Genomic DNA, 19757 nt, shown 5'->3' on the forward strand with positions numbered 1-19757 from the left:
AGGGTCTCGCTGTGTCACCCAGGCTGGGGTGCAGTGGTGCAATCGTGGCTCACTGTAGCCTTGACTTCCCAGGCTCAAGTGATCCTCCCACCTTAAGTTCCCTAGTAGTTGCGGCTATAGGCATGTGCCACCATGCCTAATTGTTTCTTTAGTTTTAGTAGATACAAGGTCTTCCTATGTTTCCCAGGCTGGTCTCCAACTCCTGAACTCAAGTGATCCTCCTGCCTTGGCCTCCCATAGTGCTGGGATTATGGGCGTGAGCCACCATGCCCAGCCATATTAAACAAAATTAACAAGGATGAAATAAAACAAAATCTATTAAGCTCTATAATTTATCCATCAAGATATTTTGATTTGCGGAATGCATTTAAGTACCTACAACATGATTATACCCCAGGGTAACATTTATAGATAAGGTAATAGTTGAAAAGAAAATCAGGAAATACAAAATATTTGTTACTGCAAGCAATTTTAATACAAAAGTGTGTCTTGTTTCTAAACAGTTCATTGGTAGAGCTTCAGTTTCTGCCTCAATTAAAACCAATTGAGATAATCACACAGCAACATGGTCGGAGCTGAAGAACAGCAGCTAAAAAACAGGAGCCCCAGACAGCCCCTTTTCATGGTCACTTGGTCAGTTGACTTTATTACGCACAAAAAAAGACGAAAGCAAACAGGACTGGTTAACAAGTGTGCTGGTGAACTCCATTAAAGGACGAGCACGTGTTTGTCTTACGTCCACATTTTCAGAACAGGCTCGTGGAATTCATTCCTCAGTTTGTGGGAAGTTGATCGACCATTTAAATAAATAGCAAAAAAAGTGGATAAAACAAATCTGAAATTCACAATGTCACCAACGAGCCTATCCCTTGCCAAGGGTCTGGGTCCTGGTGAACACAAGAGTTACTGGTGTCTAGGCTGGATAGGAAGCAACAAATCAGTTTAAAACCCCAAATGCTCTGACGTTTTCTGAACACTTACATTTACCCCTGAATTCTAGCAGCTATTTGTCCTTTAAACACCCAGTACTGAAACAATATCCAAAGACAGTATTGCAATGAACTCCTTTTGCTGTATCATGTGCAAATGTTACTTAGATGAGGTTCCCTCTCTTTAGCTAAAAATCACAAAACATTAAACAATGGAAAAAGCCCTCCCCTCAGTTCTTGCTAATTGAGGTGTCTGTGATTTACAAAAAAAGAGTTCCTTAAACACTGCAGGATTCTTATTTTTTTAATATAATTTATCTTGCTGAGATAGCAAGTCAAGTTTATAAAGAAGATGCATTTAGGAATAATCCTAAAAGATAAAGCAGGTTTACAACCCTGCACCGCGCAGAAACCCTATTAATAGGCTTTTTTTTTTTTTTAATACACATTTGTATCTTGACCTTTTCACTTGTTTTTCTCAAATATTTCATTTCTGGGCCCCATCCATTACAGGGTTACCAGGAGGCAAATTTTATCTACATAAATATTCACATGAAAATAGTAACTTACAAAAAGAAAAAAAATAAGGCAGCTTCATAACACAATTATTCTTTTACACTTTTAACAATATAACTTCTCCCGTTCAGAATAAATATACACCCAATGTATGGAGCAGGATTCAAAGTGGATAGTGGCTTGGGGGTGCTTAGACAGTGTTATCGCTTGGGACCTGGAGTCCTGGGGGAGGCAGTGGTGGTCTTCTTAGACATGGTTGGGATTTTGGAAGGTTTGTTTAGCCCTCTCCTGGAGTTGCCTTGGCCCCCTGCAGCGCTGCTTTCTGAAGTGTCGGAACAAGCAGACTGCGTCTCTAAGAGGTCAAAGTCAGAGGCGTCACTTCCTCGCCGGCTGCTGGCTCGACTCCCGGCTCGACTCCCAGCCCGACTCCCAGGGCGACTGGCAGACTTTTTAGGGTCTGGAATTCAAGAATAAAACAGCAGACTTAATAGAGATGGCATGGGGTAGAAGAACAAGTGAGCAGAAGCTAGGGTTCTGATCCTGTGTGATCTTAAGCAAATCTCACAGCCTTTCTGCATCCCAGTTTCCTCATCCATACAGAAGTTGCTGAAGCCTTTTCTGGCTTTGTGATTCTACTTGAGAAGCTGCCTCCTGGGGATTAGAAAGCCACTTCTATCAGCAGCACTGTCACCTTCCATGGCCCCAAAGTGGAGGCAAGCAAGGTTGCTCAACCACCTCAGCACAGGTGGGTGAGCCTGCCAGCCGGGCTAATCCATGGGCAGGATGGATAGAGGCAAAATGAGGGGAAGCAGCCAGCCAGGAAACGAAGGAAGATTCCTAGGTTCCCATGAGGAACAGTAGCAGGAGAACAGACGTGATCTTCCCCTGCCTTTCTTGGTTCAACAGCAGCCATAGTAAGTATGACGTGTTGGAAAAATTACTAGCAAGCTGCTCATCCCAACACTGGACTGGTGTCTGAGGAAGACCCACATTTCCTTTTACATTCTCTCAAATGTGATCATTTCTGATGAGAACGCATGGCCCAGCTTTGGCTGTGGAAGCATCTCGTCTCAGAAGGAAAGCTTAAAGCTAGTTGTAATGACAGAAAAAGTAAAGGTCACTTGAGCATCTGCAGGTCTGTCTTTCTGGGCATCACACTAAGTGCCACTCTCATTACCCGCTCCTTGGGAGCAGTGAAACATTCCACATAGGCTGTTGTTTCCAAATTCTCAGCCTGGCTTGTAGGTCACGGGGCAGGTACTTACCTGCCCGATTAGTTTTGGCACCTGTGGAGGCCGGGGAAGAACTATTGCTGGTATCACCAGCAAGGGATGTCCGACTAGAATGAAAAGTTGGTGTTGGTCGTTTCAACTTGCTACCTGATGATGGGATAACCTTAAAAAAAATAATAAAAAGGTCACATTTTACTTGGTAAAATCTTTGCCAGAAATTCAACTTTAAAAGGTCTCCTTACACCTCCTTATATCTGCTTAGTTGAAAAGCAAATTAAAAGTCCAGGAAAACAAAGATTTCTCTTAAAGTATCCTAGGTCATATATTTTGATAATTCCCAAAATCAAAGTTTTATGTTCCAAATAAAAATTTCAAAATGTCTTCAAATACCTTTTGTTTTACTAATTTCCCCTAGAAATGGAAAAAAAAAATCCTCAGTAAGAATACAATAGTTACAACAAACAATTATGGTGAATGAGTAAAGGAAAAAGAAATTCAAATAATACTAGGTATCAAGATTTTGGGGTTAAAAATTTGAAATGAGTTTTAGCCCACCTATTTGATATGGAGATTCAAGTATTACTCCAATCTTTTTTTATTTTATTTTTTTGAGACGGAGTCTCGCTCTGTCACCCAGGCTGGAGTGCAGTGGTGCAATCTCAGATCACCACAAGCTCCGCCTCCTGGGTTCACACCATTCTGCCTCAGCCTCCGAAGTAGCTGGGACTACAGGCACCTGCCACTACGTCCAGCTAATTTTTTTGTATTTTTTAGTGGAGACGGGGTTTCACCGTGTTAGCCAGGATGGTCTCGATCTCCTGACCTTGTGATCCGCCCACCTCGGCCTCCCAAAGTGCTAGGATTACAGGCGTGAGCCACCGCACCTGGCCCCAATCTCTTAACACTAAGTAGGTGCAGTAACTTTAGTAAGATCTTTTAGTCATTATCCTTACTGGTAAAATGCAGATAAAATTACTTAACTTGTGGATCAAATAAACTATGAGAAGCACACGACTGTGGGACTGAGACATCAGGAACAAGTCTGTGCATGAAGAACCAGGAGACCTGGGTTTGAGTCTGGGTTCCAGGACTGACTGAAATTAACACCTGTGTCTTTGCTTCTCTCTTGGGAAATCAGGGATTAAATCCTGCCTCTTTGACTTCATTTCTACCACACTCCTCATCAGTCCATCCCAGCCACACTAGCTTCCTTGCTGTTCCACCAATGGCCCAGTGAGGGTCCACCAATCTTGTCCCCTTGCTGTTCATTTTGCCTGGACTGTTGTTGCACAATCACCACACCCCAAGCCTACCCCAGATACACGTGTGGCTCACCCCCTCATTCCCTGCAGGGGCTGTATTGAAAGGATGACCTTAGTAGAGAGGTCTTGTCTCACTACTCAGAACACTGCTTGTACACTTCTATTCTCTCCCCTGCTTCCTGTGTTCTGCACAGCACAGAAGAGGAACTCAATAAAAACTTGCATGAATAAATGATGAATAGAAGCATTTCCCAAACTGGAAAAGAGCTATATATTATTATCACTGCTACCAATAGGTGCTATGTTTCCTATTTGAGTGATTTTTTTTGGTTTTTTAGATAGTAGGCTTAACTGGAGGAAAAAGAATATTTTAAATGTGTGGGTTTTTTTTTTTTTTTTTTTTTTTTTTGAGACAGAGTCTTGCTCCATCACCCAGACTGGAGCACAGTGGCATACTTCATGGCTCATTGCAGCCTCAACCTCCCAGGCTTAAGCAATCCTCCCACCTCAGCCTCCCTAGTGGCTGGCTTATTTTTGTATTTTTTGTAGAGACAGGGTTTCTCCATGTTGCCCAGGCTGGTCTTGAACTCCTGGGCTCAAGTGATCTGCCCACCTCGGCCTCACAAAGTGTTGGGATTACAGGGGTGAGCCACCATGTCCAGCCTTAAATCTGTGTGGGTTTTTTTTTTTTTTTTTTTTTTTTTGAGGCAGTCTCACTCTGTTGCCCAGGCTGGAGTGCAGTGGCACAATCTTGGCTCACTGCAACCTCTGCCTCCCAGGTTCAAGTGATCTCCTGCCTCAGCCTCCCATGTAGCTGGGACAACAGGCGCCTGCCCCCACACCCAGCTAATTTTGTATTTTTAGTAGAGATGGGGTTTTGCCATGTTGACCAGGCTGATCCTTAAATGTTTTAAACATCCATTATTTGACCTTGTCTCTACTTCGCTTTTTAAAAAATGAAAAAACAAACAAACAAAAAAAACCCCAAAACATTACTTATGCCACATGCTACAGCATGCCATTCTAATTTTTCTTTGAAATCAATTATGTAAATTGTTTTCCAGGACCTTTAAGACGTTTATGCAAACAGAAGAGAAAAGCAATCCATCTCATTGTTTGCTGTACTTCTTAAATTTATAAAGAAAAAGCATAAGCGATAGAAATTGATTAACACTCAAGCACAAAATTTCCTGGCCACATAGGAGGAAGAACACCAGTTTCAGAAGCTAAGGTTCCTGCTCACTGCTGCTGGAAGACCACAGCTAGACCCCGGGCTAGAATTCCAAGTCAGGAGATGGCCTGGCTACAGAACACCAATAAGTAAGGAAAGATGAAGCCTCAAAATGAAATGAAACAGAAAATAAAACCTTAAGACAGAACAAAAGCCCTGATTTATCAGAACTGTATGAGAATTTGTACATCATTAAACATCTAAAACTTAAAATAGAACTGAGATTTTTATGAAACTGGAGCCATTAAGGAAAGAAGAAAAGCAAGATAAGCAGGGTGAGTCTAGTAGTTTAGTGGCAGTAGGTCCCCAGATCATATTCTAAACCAGATATATTTCTGAACTGGAGTTTTAGCTTGAAGTGAAATGAACCTCAAAACAGCAGCTCATTCACAGCCATTGACTTCTTGTGCATCCCTTGTTTCCCTGGCTAAGGCTTTCCAAGACTTAAGGCAACACTGTCTTGAGGCACAAGAATCCAATGTTTCTTGGTAGGAGCTGGAATGCAAACTGCATTGCTATCAGACAAGCCACTAGTCCATGTTTTATTTCTAAAACACTGCTCTTCCAAAAGCGTTCAGGCACTTTAATGGCTGCACTTGAACATGCTTAATTGCTGGCATGTGTATTCAAATCAAGGCTACAGAAACTCAAGTGCCTAGGCCAAGAAATTCAGAAGCTAGAATGTGAGCCTCAGGTCAGTGTTCACTGGTGCTGTGCTTGGCTGAAGGAGACAGCACCCACGCCTCGGACCAGTGTGGTGTGGCAATACCAACCACCCTGGACATGTGTCTCAGGGCAGGTGGCGCCAACCACTCTTCTGTTCTAAGCAAAGACAGAACATTGTAGAACATGCGCCATAGTTGAATTTCAAGTGTTCATAACTCGTCTGAGTATCTGACATTTGGAGATTCCAAGAGGCCTGATTATAAATGACATCAATAAACAAATCTACAGCAATGACCATCATTTACCATTCTGAGCAAATATCATTCTCAAGATTGTTATAAAGTTATTAATCTAGTTTCAGGCATCTCTTATTTCTCTCCAATTTTGGTGAATCCGAGTTAGAAACCCCTGAAAACACTGGACTAGATGAATCAGCTGTGACAGCAAGCACCACAGAGATGGAAGAGTGCAGGGATTCGTGTCAGGAAGAAGAGCTGGTCAAGTCCAGTAGCCAGGGCCTCGTCTTGACTGTGTCCTCAGTCAGCAAAGCAATACTCTACCTCGGGGGTGGGCAGCTGGAGGTCAGGAGAATGGCTGTCCCTGATAGGGGTGCCAGCTTTACTGTTTACCAACCAGGGTTTGTCATAACAGCGAGAGAACTGAAGTGAAGTCTGTGAAACAGAAATCCAAAGGGAAGGACGGGAACAATTGAAAAAGGAACAAAAAGGGTGCACATTGGGAACAGAAAAAAATAAATAGAAGATACTAAATTTTAAAGAAACAGAAAACAAAATAAAATGCATGTTGGTCCATCAGGATGAGAAGGACCAGGCAGGCACTAACATCATTCACACATAACCCATCATAACATCAAACTTAGCTGTTAGCTCCACTGCACAGCCAGTGCCTGGATTTTCTGTCCTTTTTCCTTAATTTTTTTTTTTTAATTTTTATTTTTTAGAGACAGAGTCTCACTCTGTTGCCCAGGCTGGAGTGCAGTGGTGCAGTTCATAGCTTACTGCAGCCTTGTATTCCTGGGCTCAAGCAATCCTCTTGCCTCAGCTTCCTGAGTAGCTGGGACTATAGGTGCTCACCACCATGCTAGGCTAAATTTAAAAATTAGAGATGATAAATTTAGAAATTTGTAGTGATGGTCTTGCTATGTTGCCCACGCTGGTCTTCAACTTCTGGTCTCAAGGGATCCTCCCACCACAGCTTCCCAAAGGCTGGGATTACAGGCATGAGCCACTGTGTCCAGCCTGGATTTTCAAAAGTAGTAACACTGGATGGGCTCAAACTTAAACTGAGAACATGAGGAAATAAACATTTCTGACATAACCAGGCTGAGTGCATATTTTAATAAATGTCCTTTGGAGTCATCTTAAAGGCCATATATCTGTGTACTGCTAGGAACAGGGCAGTCTTGATCTGTGTGTTTTCACGTTTTATTTCTAAAATAGAAAACATGTTTTCATTTTTATTTCTTCTCCTCACTGGAGTCTTTCAGAGGCTACCGTGAACAATGAACATCTGTGAGGGTGGGATTGGGGAAGAAGGGCATAATGGAGATCAGTACGTACCTTGGTTCCACTGGCTGGGGTGGCTGGAGAAGATGGCATGGATGTACAGCTGTGGTTACTCTGACTAGCACTGGAGCTGGAACGAGTAGGGGAAGCTGCCCGGGAAGATGGTTTGGACCTTCGACCCCGTGAGCGGAAGGGGGTCATTCCCTGGGATGCTCCCTCTGGTAGGATGAATTTCTCTCTAAGTTCAATGTTAGTTCTACCTCGTGCTAAAAAGGAAATAAACACACACACAATGTCAGTTCTTCTAAAAAATATATTTTTGACGGTTATACAGCGGCTTGACCCCATGATAACAGTTATATAAGTTATATGGGTTTAGTACCATCTGTGGGTTCTTCAAAAATAGAGATAAATTCATGACACATCAGCCTTGTCAAGGTTCCTACCCATAGCAGATATGTTAACTGTATAATAAGCAAGTCTCTGTGTATAAAGGACCAGCCCACTCTGCTGCTAGCGTCTTGCTTTGCTACTGTCCCTGGGGTAAGCACACTGACTGCTTGAGGTAAAGCAGATGCAACAGTTCGTAAACCTCTGAAGTTAAATCAAAACCCCTCTTTTCTCTCTCTTAGTACATGTGTACTTTTTGCGTAATTTTTGCAGGATATGTGGTAATGAAAGAGTAGAGAAAAACATTACTGAAATCGACATTGTCTAGACTCTTCTATTTGAATTCAGTCAGTAACAATCCTAAAGAAAGGAGTCCAGGAACTCAGGACAGTAAAAAGATCAGGAGAGAATCATTAAGAAGTAAACATGTCGGTGGGGAGAGAGAAAGAGATCAAGACCATGCACAACACTTGCTAGTGAGAAACTGTTAAGTGAAAAACTGAAAGCAATAAAAGGCCAAAGGAGTAACTGCAAGTAGGAGGAACATCAAGATGCAAAGAACGTGGAGTCAGCACGGGAAGCCAGTTAGCGCTGTCTTATGGCTTTCTGGGGCTGCACACCCAGAACTTAAAATGTGGATTCCATAGGAAGATCTCACGCATAGCCAACAAAAATGTTAAATGCGAAAGATGCTACTAATTTAAAAGACATAATCCCTCTGGAATATGTTCTTAGATTATTTCTCACTGTAAGATGTAATCCTGCAGAAACCCTCTACCTCCTCATCCACCCTAAACTGTGCACTCTTTATGAAGTACTAGACACAGCTGAACAAATGGGACTGCTGGAGAAAAGGGAATCATTATGAACAAAATATTTGTCATTCTTTTCTATAACAGATGTTTAACTGGTCAGAAACCATAAATCTAGAAGGTGGCAGGAAATTTTGTCCACTTTCTCATCTGTCCTACCCTATATGTCCCTTAAGGAATTTGAGGAATTTTGGTAGAATCAGTGTTTTAAATCAGGTTGCATAAGTGTCCAAGCAGCATGGTTCCAAATTCCTAAATCAAATCCAAATTCTTCTCAATATATTATATGTTGACAGAACATATCAAAGTATCAGGTTAAAAGCACTCACTTGGATACCAAAACCTCTGAGTTATGTCCAAGCTCTGCTGCCAACTGTGATTTTTTTCCTGCTCTGGCCTCAGTTTCCTCAGGCTCACCAGAGGCGATCAGGTCAACCGATCTCTAAGAGCCCTGTTGTATGGATGATCTATGACTTAATGGTCCCTGAAATGCTAAGCTGTTTCCTTCCATGATCCAGTGTTTCCTTCCTCCTCAAGCCTCAACAATACATGACCCTTGGCCGGGCGAAGTGGCTCATGTCTGTAATCCCAGCACTTTGGGAGGCCAAGGCAGGTAGATCACCTGAGGCCAGGAGTTCAAGACCAGCTTGGCCAACATGGCAAAACCCCGTCTCTACTAAAAATAAAAAATTTAGCTGGGCATGGTGGTGCATGCCTGTAGTCCCAGCTACTCAGGAGGCTGAGGCAGGAGAATCACTTGAACCCAGGAGGCAGAGGCTGCAGTGAGCCGAGATCGTGCCACTGCACTCCAGCCTGGGTGACAGAGTGAGACCCCATCTCAAAAAAAAAAAAAAAAAAAAAAAAAAAAAAAAATCACTTCTGAGCAAACTCTGCCAGGAAAAAAAAAAAAAAAAAAAAAAAGATATAAGAGGAAAACTTTGAAATTGCATTGCAGTTGAAGGAAGTGACATTTTAAATGTTTTAGGAAGGGCATTCTCTAATGCCATAATGGTGATATGTTCCCTATGCACTGCACAGTTCACAGAATGTGCAACAATGCAGCTGACTGTAATTAGCGTCCCTATGTTACAGAGAAACTGAAGTACTCACAGAGGCTGAGGTCAAGCAAAGTGGCAGTAGAGGTGGACCTAGAACCCACGTCTTCCACTTGAGTTGTCCTCTTTGTCCCCCGACCCCCAAGACATTCCCAGCCTAGCTCTCTCCATCACCACCTACACTCGCTGTCTCCACTCCTCCCCTCAGACCACTCACGCTTCCATCCCCACCACTCATGGAAATTGCTCTGGCAAAGGTCACTGACAACCTCTATCTCAGGAGGGCAATGAAAATTGCTTAATGGCTGGGTGTGGTGTCTCATGCCTGTAATCCCAGCACTTTGGGAGGCTGAGGAGGGCAGACTGCTCGAGCCCAGGTTGGAGACCAGCCTGGACAACATGATGAAACTCCATCTCTGCAAAAAATTAAAAAATTAGCTAGGCATGGTGGCATGTGCCTGCAGATCCAGCTACTCTGGAGGCTGAGGTGGGAGGATTGCTTGAGCCTGGGAAGTCAAGGCTGCAGTGAGCTGTGATCACACCACTGCACTCTAACCTGGGTGAGAGATTAAGACGCTGTCTCAAAAACCAAAACAACAACAAAAGTCGCTTAATCTCACAACCCAAGGGACATCACTATTATAATGGTGTGTCTTACTCCTTTGCACAACTGTGTATGTGTGTGTATATATATATATACACACACACACTAAGTGTATATATGTGTATATATGTGTGTGTATATATATCTAAGAGGGAGAACGGGACTGTGGACAGACCCAGCAGACATCCATGTTTTAGAAGTGGGCAGGGAGAAGTGGTCAGCAAGGGAGCAGGCGTCCTTGAAGCCGGGGAGGACAGTGTTTCAAAAACACTGACCTGACCCCAGGTGATCCACCCGCCTCAGCCTCCCAAAGTGCTAGGATTACAGGCGTGATCCACCGTGCCCAGCTTGTATATATTTAAAAAATCAGAAACTTTACTCCATGCCCTACATGTCTCATGCAAAATTTTAACTAGCTGCTAAGTATTATTTCATCATATGGATGTGAATTTATTTAACCAGTCCAATACTGCATTTTTGTTTAAATATTTTAAACATTGTAGCCAATGCTGTGACAATTTGTAAAACATTTTGCATGTATCCACGATATTTCCTTAGGATAAATTTCTTTTTTTTTTTTTTTTTTGAGACAGAGTCTTGTTCTGTTGCCCAGGCTGGAGTGCAGTGGCCCAATCTTGGCTCACTGTAACCTCCGCCTCCTGGGTTCAAGTGATTCTCCTGCCTCAGCCTCCTGGGTAGCTGGGACTACAGGCGCGTGGCCACCACGCTTGGCTAATTTTTCGTATTTTTAGTAGAGATGGGGTTTCACCATGTTAGCCAGGATGGTCTCCATCTCCTGACCTCATGATCTGCCCGCCTCGGCCTCCCAAAGTGCTGGGATTACAGGCATGAGCCACCGCGCCCAGCCTAGGATAAATTTCTACATGTAGATTTTCTGGGGAGAAAGGATGCATACCTAAGGTAAAAACATCAACTGATGAATGTCAACCATGTGTCAAGGTTGATAGATGCCAGCTGATTCCAAAATGTTTTACTAGCATACACTCTCCAAAATAATATGAGTATATTAAATTTACTTCATTCTGGCCAATTATTGTGCTATGAGCATGAGTGCATACAGGAAAAAAGTCTGACAATTTGTTAGGTAAAAACATCTCTCTGCTCTTGTAACTTGCATGTGGAGGGTTACTACACACTGCTCTCTTGTTTTTGAAACCCTGTCCTCCCCTGGCTTCAAGGATGCCTGCTCCCTTGCTGACCACTCCTCCCTGCCCACTTCTAAAACATGGATGTCTGCTGGGTCTGTCCACAGTCCTGTTCTCCCTCTTAGACTTGACCTGGTGATGAGCTCATCCACTGAGGCTTCAGTGCTACCATTATAGTCACACCCAACTCCAAATATATTAGTAGGACAGGCCTTCCTGCTGGATGCCAGAAGTTATATCCAACAACTGATTAGGCATGACCAAAGTCAGGAACCAAAACCCTGGCACCAACGTAGGTCTCTCCCTCCCAAGGGCAGTTCAGTCTATTGATTCTACCTTCAAATGCCTCTTGAATCCCTGAGCCTGTGCATGCCCCCTTGCACTCAGGTGTTTCATGGAGCACCTCCTCCCCACTGGGTAACTGTAGCAGCCTTCCTACTGGTCTCCTTGTTTCTCATCTCACCACCCACCCAGCCCTCACTCATTTTCTCATTCTGCAGAATGCATTTTTTTTTTTTTTTTTTTTTGAGACAGGGTCTCACTTTGTCACCCAGGCTGGAGTGCAGTGACACAAACATGGCTCACTGTAGCCTTGACCTCCCAGGCTCAAGTGATCCCCCGACTTCAGCCTCCCAAGTAGCTGGGACTACAGGCATGTACCACCTTGCCTGGCTAATTTTTGTATTTTGCAGAATGAATTTCTAAATGAAAATCTGTTGTCAACAGCTCAGAATCCTTCCATGGTGTTTCACTGCTTATAGCAGAATTCCCCAAGTGAGGTTTTCTAGGGTTTTCCTACAAAAGGGGTTTGGTCCTCTATATTTCCCTGCTTGGGAGAGCTTTAACTTGGCATCTCCCAAATTCATTTGACCGTGACTTTTCGTTTTTTTGAGGACCACATCTTGGGGACTAGGAAGCACAATGTGGTAAGTACCCAGGACCCAGTGGTCTGGCATCCATCACCTGGCCCCTCCTGCTGACCCGTCCAGAGTCTTATCTGGTCGCTAACCTTGTACATTTGGCTGCAGTCCCATGGGACTACTTGTCCCCTTACTTTTTCAGCTGTTGACACTTCTGTTCATATGGACTTGTGGTTTCTGTACCAAGAACGTCCAGATCCCTTTTCCTTCTGGTCAAGTGTTACCTCCTTTAAGATGTGGCTGAAGCAACACCTCCTTTTCCTTTTTCAAAACCTTTTTTCTTGAGATACAGTCTCACTCTGTCGCTGAGGCTGGAGCGCAGTATATACACACATACACTTATACACACACACAAACATTTATTTTTATTTAGTTATTTTTTGAGATGGAGTCTTGTTCTGTTGTCCAGGCTGGAGTGCAGTGGCACAATCTCAGCTCACCACAACCTCCGCTTCCCCGGTTCAAGCGATTCTGCTGCCTCAGTCTCTCGAGTAGCTGGGGTTACATGTGTACACCACCAGGCCGTTAATTTTTGTATTTTTAGTAGAGACAGGGTTTCACCATGTGGGCCAGGCTGGTCTTGAACTCCTGACCTCGGGTGATCCGCCCGGCTCAGCCTCCCAGAGTGCTAGGATTACAGGTGTGAGCCACTGTGCCTGGCCATATATTTATTTATTAATATTTTTTGCGACAGAGTCTCCCTCTATTGCCTAGGACGGAGTGCAGTGGCAGTCTCGGCTCACTGCAACCTCTGCCTCGTGGGTTCAAGCGATTCTCCTGCCTCAGCCTCTCGAGTAGCTGGGACAACAGGCTCATGCCACCATGCCCGGCTAACTTTTTTATATTTTCAGTAGAAACAGCGTTTCACCATATTGGCCCGGCTAGTCTTGAACTCCTGACCTCATGATCTGCCCGCCTCGGCCTCCCAAAGTGCTGGGATTACAGGCATGAGCTGCTGCACCCGGCCTGTATTTTATTTTAAAACAGAGATGGGGTCTTGCTATGTTGCCCAGGCTGGTCTTAAATTCTTGGCCTGAAGTGATCCTCCCTACTAGGCCTCCCAAAGTGTTGGGATTGTACACGTGAGCCACTATGCCCAGCCCAATTATGTCCTTTTCCTGATACCTTCTCCATCTTCATGGGCAGAGTCATCTCTTCCCCTCTTGCTCTCTCAACCATTCATTTACCAAATAGAAGGGCATGTATTCACATGTTTGTTCCCTGCACTAGGCTGAGAGCTTCTGCAGGCAGGGACCATCATCTTAATTTACCTTTGGATCCCAGTGCGAGGCTTGCATTTAGGGTTTCAGTAAGTATGTGTGAAACAGAGTAGCCTCTGTTTCTCTGAAATAGCCTCTGAAAACAAGAGTCTCTCAACAGTTTCAAGGAATGGATCTCGCAACCTTCATGAACTCACTAAGTGCTTCCATTGAGAAGTGCTCATTATTTCACGGGGATGAAGAACAGAAGCACCAAGCTGTGTTAAAGTGAGGAGTCAGTGGCCAGTGGGGCTCACTCTCTCGCTGTCTGACCGGCTCTCTTGCACACCAGCAACAAATGCAAATCCATGAATTTTCATGACTGAAACCACAAAGTTAAATTTGTGACTGCCAACACCTACTATATATAGAATATTAAAGCAATTTAAAAGAGCAGATAGAATAGCTTTCCATAAGAAAGATACTACAAGAAGGAAGATTATCCCATGTTAACAGCAACACATTTAACCTTTGCATTTTGTGATCTGAGGACCTGTTTAATTCTATCACAGGATCCTATGCTGATCTCCTATGTCATGACCCTGTTAGCCCCAGAGGCCACCATGAGGTAGGTACATTGTAACGCCTCATTAAATGACTGCTGAGGGCCCAAAGGGTGTCTCACTTGCTTTCCTAGCTGGGTGCATGCAGGATGCTGGGAAAATACAGTTCATCATTTTCTCAGGGTACGCTTACACGTCATAACGAAACAAATAAACATAATGAGACAGTCTCTGTTTTCACAAGGAAATCTCCAGCCAATGGTCACCTCTTGGGATAGTACTTCACTGGCCAGAGATGCAAAGACGTGTGAACGATTCTCTAACGTCATCCTTCCAGGTTACTACAGCCATGCCAAAGACACGCAACATAGGCATTAAGGCAATCTGAGACTGTAAACAGTGGTTAGCTAGCTCCTGCACGCTTCCATGAGGCCTCATTAAGAAGGTCTAAACTCAAGTGAAAAATAATGGCTTACTTTAATTGGGGCTTTAGAGGCTTGTCTTCTCCCTTTTATTTTCCTTCCTCTCTCTGTAATTTCCATCTTCTTGGTCCTTATGCTCTTAAGCTTACAATATTAAAATTCCCACATTTCTGGTGCTCTCATCTCGGTCAAGAGACCAATGAATAATTAATTTATCCCAAGCCATGCCTAGCTAATATTAGCTTAATATGCTACAACTCCCATGGATATTTGCATTTTAAAAGAAAATATTTGAAGATGCAAGGCAATGAAACGATTCTTGGTAAGGAACATTTTATATACATATCACTTGGAAGAAATGAAAGCTCTTTCTTCAGAAATAAACTTAAAGCGGCCAATTTTAAGAATTAAAAAAGGTGTTAAGGGGGCAATTAATACTTTTACTTTGATAATAGAAAAGGCTGGGATGGGAGGAGGCGACAACAAACAATAAACAGTTGGAAGCTGTGAAAATTGATTTCTGGAGCAATCCCACAAGTAAAAAGTAAACATTTTTCTCGAACTAGAAGGAAACACCTAATTCTGATTAAGCAAAATTTATGTACTAGCACTTGAATTTAGTAGTAAAGGTACTTTTAATATTTACATTGATTCAAATATTTCCCAAAATTGGGTATTATAGTCCTAAAGTTAAAAAAAAGAGAAGATTCCTAGTACTTGGTTGACTACTGTGATAGGATTTTCCCCCTCACCATTCTTTTCACTGGAGAAAAGATCTACCATTGAACCTACAGAACCAGACATGATGGCAGCCACCTCAAGTTCAGTTCATCGACCACCAAAGAGGCTGTCTTTGCTAAGGGAGTTATGCTGGCCACCCGAAACTGGCTGATGCGGGCATGTTAAAATTCAGTTCTAAGCTATTGTTTAACGGGTATAGAGTTTCAGTTTTACAAGATGAAGAGAGTTCTGTGGATGGACGGTGGTGACGGTAGTATGACACAAATATACTTAGTCCTGCACTTAAAAATGGTTAGGATGGTAAATTTTATGTTATCTGTATAATAATCTGAAAAAAAAAAATAAGTTCTATTTCAAAATGTGTCTTTTAAATCTTCATAAATGAAATTTCCTAGATGTTCACTTATCTGGGGGAGCTAATATGTCTAATGATCAAAAACATACACAGTACCTTAGGTACAAGTATACCCATTATTTAGGCAGGAGCACTGTTTTTCTCTCTATTCAAAACATCATGATTTCCTGTGCCACGGATACATTCAGAAACTGAAATATCTGATTTTGGCAGTACCAGGAGACTGGCAAATCTAGCTAGTAAAATATTTTCATTTTTTTACACATGACTAAAAGCTACATGCAGTTTGAGATATCTTCTACCTTTTAAAATAGCTGTGTAAAAGGAGGTAAGAAATGATAGTGCACACTGGTGTTAAGAACCTTGTCACACATCTTGTACTGTCCTCAGTATAGCATTCTCTACATTCCAGAGACCCAAGGAAATATGCAACATAAATGAGTACAAAACCTACCATAAGCACTGTTTCCAGAAGCCACATTAATCCTTATAGAACTTCCAATATAGTTTCAAGTAACTTTGTTCTCTTCTCATCCTTCATACCCTTCTAACTTATTATAATCCATCCTAGTCCTTAGGTGTTCATCGCCTAGCACCATTTTTTATTTGATTAAAAATAGCTCATCCTGCCCATCACTGACAGAGTTACGAAATTTAAAACTTCTGGAGAGTTCTCTCCACAGTCAAGGGATTGAGATGATTACTGAGTTCCAGGAGAGCACTCCTGGAGAGACACAGGAAAGTCTTACCTTGCTTGTTCCAAGGGATGCTAAAAAAGGTTACTAGCTTTCATAGAAAATAGCTTCTAGATGGCCCTCCCCAATTTCCTTGGGGTTCCAAATTTTAGATACTAAGATAAGGACAAAGCAAGCAGTGTTCTCCTTGGCCAGCAGCATGATGTTATCATAAATAGAGCAGGCAGCAAATAAACAGGCAATCAAGGATTCCAAAATGCCACATGCAATATCTCTTTTATTTAGTCTGATCATACATGACAGGAAAAATAGGACCTTATTCATAGATTTGGAAAGGAATAAAGTTGTTTTACTGAGTTAAAGTTAAAATGGCATATATTGTTTCTCATTAAAGCAATAAAAGACGGCTTTTAAATTAAATTCTAAAACTAAATACTTTCAAGTTTTTAAGTGTTTTCAAAATTACTTTTTTGTAGACAAGAGTCTTGCCCTGTTGCCCAGGCTGGAGTGCAGTGGCATGATCATGGCTCACTGTAGCTTTGAACTCCTGGGCTCAAGCAATACTCCCACCTCAGCCTCCAGAGTAGTTAGGACTACACAGGTGTGTACCACCATGCTTAGCTAATTTTTAAATTTTTTTTGTGGAGATGGGGTTTCACTATGTTGCTAAAGATGGTCTTGAACTTCTGAGCTTCAACAATCCTCCTGCCTTGGGCTCCCAATGTACTGGGATTCCACTGTACCTGGCCCCAATTTTTTTAAAAAAGGAACCTCTAATGAAAATTATTACTGCTGAATTTTTACTCTGGTTTACTGTAGTAAACACAGAATGAGTTAAAATAAGAGGAACTACTTAGGGGCATATCTGAATTCATGTGAAAACTATCTTTAGCTCTGTCCTCACTAAATGCTTCAGAATATGACTATAAATCATTTCCAAAGAAGTTATGTACTGTACAGCAAACATTTCTGCTAGGTTTATAAATAAACCTTAATAATTATGCAGGTGATCCAATAATAAACATACACAAAGGTGTGTCAGCCTCTGAAAGATATAACATGCTGACTAGGGGCACATACTCTAGACCCAGATTGCCCTGAATTTGAATCTCATCTCTGCCATTTACTAGTTGTTTGTCTTTGGGCAAATTATTTATGTTTTCTATGCCTCAATTTCCTATTCCGTAAAACAGAGATAAGAGCATCTACACTTCATATGAGGCATAAATGTGTTACTTGTAAAGTACTTGTAATAGTGTGTGGCACATAAAACTATATAAGTATTTGTTAAATAGAAACTCAAAACAAATTCCATGGACACTGTCTCAACAGTATTTTATGCACCATCAACTTGAGTAGTTAGAAAAGCTATGGTTCGGCCATTTCAAGCATTCATGAATGCAGCAGATACACAGAACCAAGAGATGTTACAGTTTAAGAAGCAAAGCCATTCTCAATGGGCTAGGGTGTGAGGAAGAGGGACAAAGCTTAAAAGCCAACCTATGGGAGACTGACTGGAAATCGAAGAGCTGGAATCAGAGCGCTTTATTTTACTCCCAGGATGGTGAACTAGAATAAAAAATACGTAAACAGAAAGAAACAGACAGGGCAGGAAACGCAGAAACTAGTCAAGAAAGACAAATTGGCAGACAGTGGGGGAGCCTCCTGTGCACCCACATGCAGCTCTGCTAACAGGAAAAAGGCAAGGACATAGCTGAAGAGGATTTAGCAATTGGAACTGGTCATCTCTTTCCTGTTGCAGTCCCCACACACCCCCTAGCTGCAGATGCCACCACTCATGCTCATATTAAATTGACAGTCTCCTTATGCTTCTGGGCTGGTGGGCCAGCCTTTTCACATTTAGCAGAAAGACACCCCATGGTCTTGCTTAGGTGGCCACCTGTCTTAGAAGTGAATGGGCTCACATGTAGGTGTCTTTATCCTTCCTCCTGGTCCAGGGGGCTCACCAGTTCTTCCCTGTATGAGAAGGGCCTAACACTCTCCCTGAGTGTCAGCCACAGGAATTACAGGCAAAGGGATCTGAGGCACTAAGAGGGAACCTAAAGGGCTTCACCGGGCTCCTTTCTAGGATAGTGTTAATTTAATACCCCAAACAAACATTCGAGTAACACCAATACACTCTTAATTCTCATTACTGCATTCCTCTAGACCTACCTCCCCAAATAGCATCAACCTCTTCAGCTTTTTCTCCCTGGCCTATGCTGGCACCCCTGAGTTCTAATCTGTGCTAGTGGGATGACACCTGGGCAGCTTAACAAAATAAAAAACAGACAGACCCCACCATCAATGCTTCCTGTAAGCATAAAAGATCACTGCTGGGGGCATACCTAACACGTAATTCATGCTTAGAATGGTTCCTTACCTCGGCAGGGATCATTTTTCACTAAAAATTCATCCAAGGCCATCCATCCTCCACCAACGCGAACCATCACGGTGCTGCGCAGAATACGGACCAGCCGCAACTGCTGAGAATCCCCAAACTGTAGAATCAAAGGAAACTTAATTAATATATATGTCTTAAAGCAGATCTATGTTTTTCTCCCAAAGCAGACTGTATTCAGACAGGAATGACAATTTGATAGCTACAGGAGAATTGTTAACTCTCACAATTTTGCATTTTTATATATTTCACAAAAGGATTTTAAAAATAGAAAAGCAGAAATATCAAGCTAAAGACTGGTGTCTTGATATACTTTTTTCTTTGTGAGACAGAGTTTCACTCTTGTTGCCCAGGCTGGAGTACAACAGCGTGATCTCGGCTTACTGTAACCTCTGCCTCCCAGGTTCAAACAATTCTCCTGCCTCAGCCTCCCGAGTAGCTGGGTTTATTAGGCGTGTGCCACCACGCCCAGCTAATTTTTGTATTGTTAGTAGAGACGGGGTTTCAACATGTTTGCCAGGCTGTCTTGAACTCCTGACCTCGTGATCCGCCAGTCTTGGCCTCCCAAAGGGCTGGGAATACAGGCATGAGACACTGCGCCGGGCCAATATACTTTCTATTGGGATAAAAGTCACTTTTAATGGTCACACCACTGCCTCTGCACCAAAAGGAGAGGTAGGAAAACAGACAAAGTGTTAGGTCACTTTATTTTTTTAAAAGAGATTCTGCCCAATTAAAAATTCATATTCTTGGTATGCTAATTTGTTTTCCTAAAAGAAAGATTGTGGATATCAACTTCTGAATACAGTATGCTTTAAAGCTAAATGGAAAATAGTGAATACTATTTCAAGCCTTAAGGAAACCTTTGCAAAGCATCATTACAAGCTTAGAAGAAAATCTGATTTTCTGCATCAGGTTTTCAGGAATAAACCCGAAGTATTTGCTAATAGCAGTGTCACCAGCAGAAAAGTTTCTTCAGCTGAACAAATGATTAGGTCTTATTTATACTAAAATTGAGTTGAAGCAATTAAAAATTGTAGCTCCCATGATGATTATGAACAGTATCCAATAA

The 19757-nt window shown here is 42.4% G+C and overlaps 1 protein-coding gene across 40 annotated transcripts in view; it reads right to left on the minus strand.

Moving 5' to 3' along the window:
- Window positions 1-452: 452 nt before the first annotated feature.
- The window catches only part of MACF1 (microtubule actin crosslinking factor 1), a 378870-nt gene continuing 359565 nt past the window's right edge, over window positions 453-19757 (minus strand). For 27 of the 40 annotated variants that reach the window (XM_063782390.1, XM_063782385.1, XM_063782389.1 and 24 more), the window contains 6 exons: window positions 18668-18785; window positions 17785-17853; window positions 7417-7628; window positions 6397-6507; window positions 2711-2840; window positions 453-1902 (listed from right to left, as the gene is read on the minus strand). In XM_063782390.1, the coding sequence (XP_063638460.1) occupies window positions 1646-1902; window positions 2711-2840; window positions 6397-6507; window positions 7417-7628; window positions 17785-17853; window positions 18668-18785 (897 nt within the window). In that variant the 3' untranslated portion in view covers window positions 453-1645. The remainder of the gene's footprint in view (window positions 1903-2710; window positions 2841-6396; window positions 6508-7416; window positions 7629-17784; window positions 17854-18667; window positions 18786-19757) is intronic. The other 13 variants (XM_054681497.2, XM_054681501.2, XM_063782377.1 and 10 more) reach the window with 3 other exon arrangements.

The sequence above is a fragment of the Pan troglodytes genome, chromosome 1 (genome assembly GCF_028858775.2).
Source record: "Pan troglodytes isolate AG18354 chromosome 1, NHGRI_mPanTro3-v2.0_pri, whole genome shotgun sequence".
Lineage (NCBI taxonomy): Eukaryota > Metazoa > Chordata > Mammalia > Primates > Hominidae > Pan > Pan troglodytes.